At 31.7% G+C, this 9210-nt stretch overlaps 2 protein-coding genes across 2 annotated transcripts in view; both read left to right on the top strand.

The window, feature by feature from the left end:
* The first annotated feature begins 346 nt into the window (after positions 1-346).
* LOC108688099 (39S ribosomal protein L1, mitochondrial) lies at positions 347-2573 on the top strand. The gene is made up of 8 exons (XM_018194199.1): positions 347-427; positions 652-841; positions 932-1145; positions 1224-1403; positions 1522-1636; positions 2006-2124; positions 2219-2316; positions 2397-2573. Exons 1-8 carry the CDS (start codon positions 412-414, stop codon positions 2527-2529), a joined length of 1065 nt encoding a protein of 354 aa, XP_018049688.1. The 5' UTR covers positions 347-411; the 3' UTR covers positions 2530-2573.
* Positions 2574-4103: 1530 nt separating this feature from the next.
* Positions 4104-9210, top strand: part of LOC108688130 (protocadherin-15) — a 133643-nt gene continuing 128536 nt past the window's right edge. Inside the window, exon 1 of the mRNA XM_018194259.1 lies at positions 4104-4474. Coding sequence (XP_018049748.1) covers positions 4472-4474 — 3 coding nt within the window. The 5' untranslated portion in view covers positions 4104-4471. The remainder of the gene's footprint in view (positions 4475-9210) is intronic.

Here is a 9210-nt window from a genome sequence, read left to right as displayed (position 1 = left end):
TATATATATATATGGATAAAATATAACTTAATATATGATATGAATGTAGAATAATGCATTTAAAATGTTTGTAAATTGGATAGCTAAGTAATAATTAAAAATTAATTTGAAATAATTAATCGAGATAGCGTGGTGCTTTTAAAAATTGATTAAAGTAATTTTTAGATGCGTTTCGAGCAATTCCGTATGAAGCGCATGATACATCATTTGTCTTTTAACAAGTAATAAAGAAGGAAGTAGCCATAGGTCTGTTCTTTTTTAAGAAGAAAAAGAGATCAATCGCAAGTTCAACTAAAAAGAATAGATTTCATGTCGTAAAAGTGCGAAATCGCTATCGACGCTATCAGCGCTATCTATGGAGCAATTAGTTTGTGCTCCGTTTCTTCTGCTTGTTCTTGTGCTTGATAAGACATGACAGCGGTTAATGGTACATGCCTTATCTTGTCTTTTAATATTACATCAATAATATATGAAAAAATAACTGATTAAATGTCTTCTTGTTTGTTATTTAATAAACAAGAAGATTTCCATAATTGGTGCTTTTTTCATGAGAGAGTTTTTGTCATAACCTTACAATAAAATTATATTTTTTCATTCAGTACAATAATTAAGACGATGTTATACATTTTTAAAAACCGTTTCGTTTTACAGGTTGGTTATTAAACAATCTTTCCACGATGTATAGACACGCATCGTGTTTTAATTTTTATCCCTTAATCAGTTTCCTACAAGCGCGAAATTATGCTGCCAGAAAAGGTACGAGAGAAAAAGCAAGGAAGAAAAAAATCAAAAAGGTCATTGAAAAGGTGGGCTTCATCCCGCATGATCAGAGAATGAAAGTGTAAGCACATCTTCATATCATATATATGAAAAAATATATAATACTATTACACTATTATAATATATTAATATTGCACTCTTGCGATATTAGTACAGGTGTAAAGAAGACACTCGAGCTAAAGGATATTTCACCAGATGACAGTAAGAAGCCCGAACCAATAGATAATGTATGGATTTCAAGATATCATAAATGGAAAATTGATTCATTTGAAGAAGCAGTTCAGAATCATCGTGAAACACATCATCCCACTATATATAATTTGCCAAATGAACCTATAAAAGCATTTCTAGAATTGGATATGCAAGTAAGAATAAGAAGAAGAAGTCTATGCAAGATATATGATATATAAGATTGTGCTAAATGTATAATTATATGTTATCAGGGTGTGAAAAAGACAAAATTTGTCGATCCTTTTACACGAATAGTATGTCTACCACATGTATTCGATCATGGTCAAACCAGAAAACTACTAGTATTCTGTAAGAGTCTCGAAATGGAAGAGATTGCAAGAAATGCTGGAGCTGATTATGTTGGTGGTAAACAATTAATAAAACAGATTCAGGTGAGATATTATTTCTTACAGCATATTATTGCTTATGTATTGTTTGTTATATGTACTATATATTATATAATAAGCTTGCAGAGATTATTGTTTAATAATTGATGACATTCTATTTTAGAATGGACAATTTTCAATGAAGGAATACGATATTATTTTGTCAGAACCAACTATTTTACCTGATTTGTTATTAATTAGGGGACTTATGAGAAAAAGATTTCCCAGTGCTAAATCAGGTTAGTGAAAATATGTAATTATACTTTTAAATTTTCATCTTTGTAATGTATTGTGTGCTCTTCATGAGTGTACTACATAAATACATTGTTAGCGTAGAAAGTAGTACACATGTAGCACAATAGTAACAGAAAGTATGCACTTAGTAATATCTGAAATTCAAGCGTTTTTATAAAAACGCTTCGCATTGAATTTCATGCTTTGTTAATAAAATGTGAAGCAGCATATGTACTTTTTAATTAAAAAAATATTATTAGTCCGGTTTAAAATATAAACTTTGTACAAGATTTGTGAAAACGAAATTGAACGATTTGCATCTGTTTTAAAATAAATGTTATTTATATTCTTTATCATATAAATTATTCTACTAGGTACTTTGGATACTGATTTAAAAACAATGATAACGAAGTTTTCAACTGGTATGAAATATATGGGAAAGCCACATGAAATTCTTAAGTCTTTTGGAACCGTCGATATTGCATTTGGAACGGTAGTTTTGTATTTATAAATAGATATTGATTGGTGCGAATTATATATTTTATCATGATTTACAAAAAATTACCAATCAATTTCATATATTATAGCTTGATATGGACACAAAACAGTTGGAGGAGAATTTTGCTATCATTATTAAAGATGTCAACAAAGCGAGACCACGTCGACCAGGACCTTTCATCACAAGGTAATTTTGAAAATCATTCACATTAAAATGATCATGTTCTCATTTACAAATAAATAATTATAATTATTATATTTTAATAGAGCTCTAATTACGTGTTCGCCATCGCCAGAAAAGTTTAAAGTTGACTTTGAACAGTATCTATCTGAAGATAAAGTAACAGAAGAAGCAGAAGAAGAAGAAGCAAGGCAAGACGCTGTTATCGCATCTCATTAAATTTGTTCACAGGACTATATATAATAAAATAATATGTATAGTTATAGATATACACATTGTAATAATTGAACAAACCTGTATTTTCCTATCATTGTGATTATGAGGTTTAATGTTTCACTTATATGTTATACATGCTTCTAAAAAGCTAAATTGTAGATTTTGTTAATCTTCATCTAAAATTAATTAATTAAAAAAAGCATATTAAACTATATAATGCAAGAATGAACAGATTAGCAATTGTATTTTGTATTTTAAAATTTATAACTATTACGATTTCATGCAAAATATTGAAACTGTTCGTAACTACATATAGTTTGACCGTAACAATCCTTCATCGAAAGGCATATAATTATGTGGGACGTAATCTCGTTAACGCAGATAGAACATGATGACTATGGTCCGCTTGTGCGTTAATAAGCCACGAGCATACGGAGGGAGACAGAGGCGGCTTCAGAGTTAACGGTGCCCTAGGCAATGTATTTACTACTAATGAATACGAGGCTCTACTTCATTGAGCGAGCTATTGTACATACAAGGGCTTCGGTGATAAAGCGCTTATAGATATTTAACATGCGATGAAATCTTATAGCCTTCTCATAGTCTAATACGAAGCCCTTGTGCACGCAAAAGCTTCTGTAAATATGAGACTTTTGTAAATTATTAATTATAGTTTAAGGTGGACGTGTTTTATGTTATGATATCCTGATGCGTTTCGTCAATAAGAGTTTCTATAGTAGAAATATAGTACTTTCTGAGCAAAGATCTGCTTTTCTTTAACGCAGAATGCTTGTTTTTGCGTTTGAATTTCTTCTTCGATTTAAGGATAAAATATGTAGGAACAGAGATTTTATAGACGTTAAAAGTATGTTTTACGATTTGGCGGAAATAAATGAGCAAGATTTTTTTACAGAACTGACTTCGACGATTCAAGAAATAGATTCAAGAAGTATATTTATACAACTTTCTCTCTCTCTCTAGTTGCCTTTCTCAGCGTTTGCGAGAGCCTAACGTTATAATGTGGGAGGTCTTCGCAGCAAGGATCTCGACGAAAGCATTTACAAAGATACTCACGAAAGTGCATCATCGCGATCGTTACAGTCGAACACGATGATGCACTTTCACATGAGTGGTCACCCAGTTCGCCCGACGGTACAGCCGTCTCTGAGCTACTCTAAAGGGAACGCGCGTACGTGCGGAGAGAGAAGTGAAGCCAACGAAAGAGGACGAAGAAGGAGAGAAGTAGAAGGAGCGGCAGAAGGCAAGTGAAGCGAAGGAAATGAGAATGGAGAATACGGTGAGCGGCGACCGGTGGTGGTGCGGCACCGAGCGATCGGTGGAGGGGCAACGGCTCACCTACCTGCCGGTCGTGGGCTCAGTCGGTGTTCGCCAGGTTGAAAATCCGTCCGTCGCTTCTCTTGCCTTCTTAACTGGCTAGTGATCACACATGAGCCGGCCACGCGTTCTTTCTTCAAAAAAAAGCAAACGCGTCGTCGGAAACGTGACTTCTTCCGAGGGGGTGGCGCGCGTTCTTCCCCCATTGACCTACTGATCGATTCCTCTCTCGGTATCAATGTTGAAAATCGCGCGGGAATCCTTCGGATAGTCTTCCTCGATTGTACCGGAGATTCGAAAAGGTAGAAAATTTTGCGTACGAATCTTGTGTGTGGAAAAGTGGAGGAGGCGTATGCACGCGCGCGTTTGCGTCACGCATCTCTCAATGTGTATGTGTTTACGTATGGTGTGATTCGTGTTGACTGTGCAGGGTGCAACGACACAACGAGAGAAAGAGAAAAGAGAGAGAGAGAGAGAGAGAGAGAGAGAGACAACGATTTCAAGTTTTGTCTCGACGCCAGCCGCTCTGATTGCCTCCTTCGTAGACATGCCCCTGCTGAACAGCCAACAACTGCGACATTAGGTGACATATAGGCGCACACGTGCAGTCATGGTAAGTTTGCACAGACCGCCTTCGGTCGGACGGAGCACGCGCTCTGCAAAATCGAATCTGACGACTCTGAGAAATCATTTCCCTGAAAAATCTCAGACTGCAAACAGCAATCTAAAGTCGACCACTTTACTATTTATTCAATTTAATATCACCAATATCGTTATCACTCTGATTTTTGCTATTAAATTATCTATAAACTGACCAAGACTTTGTGAATAAATTAATAATAAAAAGGGAGCGTGAAAGTCAACACTAGTGGTTATTGCGAAATTAATCTTTTAAAATTCGTATCCTATAAAAATAAAAGTTTCGACATTTCGACTTTTAGGTCATTCTCAGTATTAAAACTTATAGTAAATATTTATATATTCAAATTACGGTTAAAAATAGTGTCTAATAATTAGTGTCATTTTTTAAAACTTATAGTTAAAATTACGCACGATATTATTATTATATTTCTTAAAACTTATAGTTAAAATTACGCACGATATTATTATAATTGTTCTAAGATCTGTTCAATGCGACAATATTATGAAGAAAATTGGAGAGCAATGAAGAAAGCTTTTCTGATATTCAACAGTATAATTGTTAAATGTATTGACAAATCGATGACAATATATACTTTATATTTTTATAATCACTGAAGATATCCAAATTAAAGATCAAAATGTTTTGTTTAGATTTATTGTAATTTTATTTATATAACATTACATTTTTGTATAAGATAACTAACTCGAATAGCTCTTTGATATTTATTTTACTTAAATTTTTAATTTTATTAAAACCGTTTCTATTTGTATTTTTAATTGTTAAAATTATATTCCATATGCCTCGCTGGCATGCCAGTTAGTGAATTATAAGTGTAAAATTTTACTCATTTTTCATGTACACTGATTAGATCGAACTTTTCTCGCCACTGTTAGTATAATCAATTCATCTAGTATATCCTCTATGTTGTGTATCACAATCAGAATTTTTCTTAAATGATAATCATTTTTGAAAACAGAAGTCTCAAATCTATATTTAACATGATTGTTTTTTAAATTCCTTATATCTTAAATTAAATTATTTGTCACATTAAATTTTTTATTAAATTGTATTTGAATTGTGTAACTTGTAACTTCTTATTCAATTGCACCAGAACTATAGAACTTATAACTGAACTGTATTATTTGCAACTGAATTCTTGGCTTTATACTTATACTTTCATTGAAATTATTTTTATTTCAAAATAGAGCATTTCAACTTTTTAACTATCATTTATTTCTTCATTAAATTTAATCGGAGTATTGAAGCGAGAATTGCGATCATTGCGATATCGCGATTTTTCAGTGACTTTTTCGGATACAAATAATATACGCGCTACATTTTCTATGGCTTTTATTGTACAGCCATTCCTATTTTATGTACTTCTTTCGAACAACAGAAGAATACGAGCAAAAGAGAATACGATATGGGGAAATGAACTCTTACACATTAAAATTATGCGCGCGGTTGCTCTCACGTGCATGGAGTTTAAAGGGCATCTTATAATAAAGGTCGACGTGTGTAAGGAGGTATGGCAGGTCGAAGCGAGCTCTGATATCTTCATTTTACGTATGCGAATTGCAAGAGAGGAAGCTTGCAAGGTGAATACGGACGCGTCGGATTGGTATGCGGTGTCCATAATTTGCAGTCATAAGAGTGTCATTAATATGGCAAACACGCGAATGTTTTATGCGTGATATTCCCGGCAATTTTGAGGATCCTTGTCATTTTCTGCCGAAATTTTGTACAATATAATCGCGGACAATATATTCTTGTTTTTAATCCACATAATATGGGGTGGATCCAAACAGTTTCCCACGAACATGTATCAAAAAATGTTTCCTAAAAAATTAGTGCCCAACTATTTTTGATATGGTTATTTTATAAATATTATATTTTACAAATATCAGAGAGAGATATATTATCTTTCAAAAGAAATCAAAATGATTGTACATAGGTTTTAAGGTAGCCAATTTCAAATATAAAAAACTGTTGTTTGGGACTATTGATAACTTCTTAAAAATATTCTTCGTTTATATATTATTGTTAGGCCTTAGGTCTTATAAATAAAGAGTAAAAGTATAAATAAAGTTTTTGAAAAGCTTTATCGTCAATCGAAAAAATACTTTTTGTAAAATTTGAAACTGCAATGATTATTTCAAAAGACTTATGGAATGTATTATATTGTCATTTTCATCTTATTTAAAAGATAATTTAATTCTTTACTTTTATTATTTTTATTACTTTTTTAAAAACATATACTTTCCCTGAATCTTGTAAAAATGTGTAAAAAAAACCTGTGATTTTAGAGGTTTTAAGGCATTAACTTTTTTAAGGAAGCATTTTTCGATACATGTTTTAGGATTTTTTTTATTTAGAATTAAATTTTTTTGCAAAATCTCGAAGTCTTGTCGGAATGTTCACCCTGTATAAAATAAAAGTAAAAATAAAACGATTTTTGCGGCGGCTTCGACGACGAGAGAGCATTTATATAAGTGTTGACAAGTCATCCAGAAAGCATCTGTCTTCGCCACAACGTTACTAATCGTGACCGACAAATATGACCATTGAGAGATGTTAACTCAGACATAATGGTTCGTGTTAGCAAGCATTTCGGGAATAGTTTACTAATTCGAGTACTATTTTACGCAAGAGAGATCGTTGCAGCCAACATCGAATTAGCACAGTTGCCACCGCTATGTTTCTTGCATCTTTTATTTATAGAGTGGCTTTTTCTGTGTCGTTTCTCTGCGCAAAAAGTTTCTGTCGCGAAAGATTAATTCTGCTCTCACGCGCGAATAGATCGTGGCGTCATTATGCAAAAGTGAATTGTGTGTCTCGATTTATATTATTGCGACGCGTGATCCGCTGGATTGTTGCGTGTTGCTTATCGCCCGAATCCCGATCCAAATTCATAAGCAGTCGTCTGTAATTTATTCTCAATAAGTATACGTTGTACGTCGCGCGAATCCCCTTCTTTCCACCTTGATGATGTCTGGACTTGTTAATTTATATGTATGAAGATTCAATTTGCAATAAATGTATCCTCTTCTGGTTCTTCTAGTCAAGTAGATTAAGATTGTTTCGAAAACTTGAAGACGAGCAACACAAATTTTTTATCACGTATTAATTTCCCCAGACATCAATTAAAATAACATAATATCAATGTTATAATTTTGTTCTCAATATAATTGTTATGTAACCATGTGTTATATTATATTTATATTGTTATATAGTTGGAAAATTTGTGTTAAATTTATCACATTTCATGTGTAAAATTTCCTGTTGGATCACTTAAACGGTTCACTTAAATTGTGTTGTTTACTTAATTGGTGTTAATTTAAAACAAGATGAAAATGTTAAAAAAATAAAAACATAACACTGACAATGTGTAAGCAACATATTTCCTTAAATTCATATTTCTTTATATTCATGCTTTTTTCTTCATTAAAATTAACATTTATATTATGTTAAATTAACAAATTTGATTCATTTATCTTAGAATACGTTTACGTTTTAAAAATATTATTTTTATGGTTTATTTTAATATTGAAAAATATTGAATATCAATTTAACAAAATTTTAATAAGAACCTGGATCGTTTCTAATATAAATACAAAAGTTTTTTTGCTGTACGAATTTCAGTTGACGTCAATTGAGTTGCTATTAATATTGCGAGTATCGTAAAAAATTTACTCATTGAGTATTTTCGATTACAATATCGAGCATAATATTTGAATAATCTTTCTTCAATGGTCTCATATCGAATTATAAAATTATCGAAGCCTTGACTGTCATTCGCCAACATTTTTTATGTACCACCATCTTACGAAGCAACATGTCGTGAAGTCACGCGAGGCAAGAAATCGCTGCACATTACAAGATCTAAGTACCAATAATTTCTTAACTATGTCACGATACGATGTTCTTTCGTGAAGTTGAAACTCGAGGTCGAAAAATCGAATAATATTCGCTGACAGTGAAAGGTAGTTCGAACGATAGAAGCAGGTTTGTTAAAGATGCGATTTTGCTAATTAGAAGCTTCTTATTTATTTGAAATATTAACTCATTGCGTACGACTCACGAGATATCTCGTGTTTACCGAACCAAACGATGAGATCGGATCGCAAAGTTTCTCGTTTTTGCATTTCGTTATAATCTCATGCTAATGACTCGGTAATAATAAAATATTAAAATAATTATGTCCCGTTGTTATGTTGTAAGAAATACTTCATAGCAATCTATAGAAAGAATTTCGAAACAAATTGTGAATAGAATGCGAATAGAAAAAAATGCTTGAACTAAATTTTAGAATTTTAAAAAATGTGCGATGCATTTAAAATGTATTTGAAGAACGAAATTTAAAAGAGAAATTTAAAAGTGAAAGAAATAGCTTTAATTTGCTATTGCAATATTATTAGGATGTTTACTTGAAAAAAATCTGAAAACCTGGAATATTTCTCTTTTTCTTAAAAATTATAGATTTTTATAGAATTTTATCTCAGAGAAATTTTTGAAGTTTTATCTTTAAATTAAAATTCTATCTCTTTTCAATATTATTTCTTTTTTTTTAATTTTCCTTAATAATATAAAATGTCAATAATTGGCTAACAATAAATATGGCATAATATATTTACATAAATTTTCATAACTCATAAATTTGTATTTAAAAAATTTGAGTGGGATATATACATACATACATACGTACA

This window comes from Atta colombica, unplaced genomic scaffold (genome assembly GCF_001594045.1).
Source record: "Atta colombica isolate Treedump-2 unplaced genomic scaffold, Acol1.0 scaffold225, whole genome shotgun sequence".
NCBI classification, from domain to species: domain Eukaryota; kingdom Metazoa; phylum Arthropoda; class Insecta; order Hymenoptera; family Formicidae; genus Atta; species Atta colombica.
The sequence above is the reverse complement of the archived record's forward strand: the minus strand, read 5'-3'. Positions and strand labels throughout refer to the sequence as shown.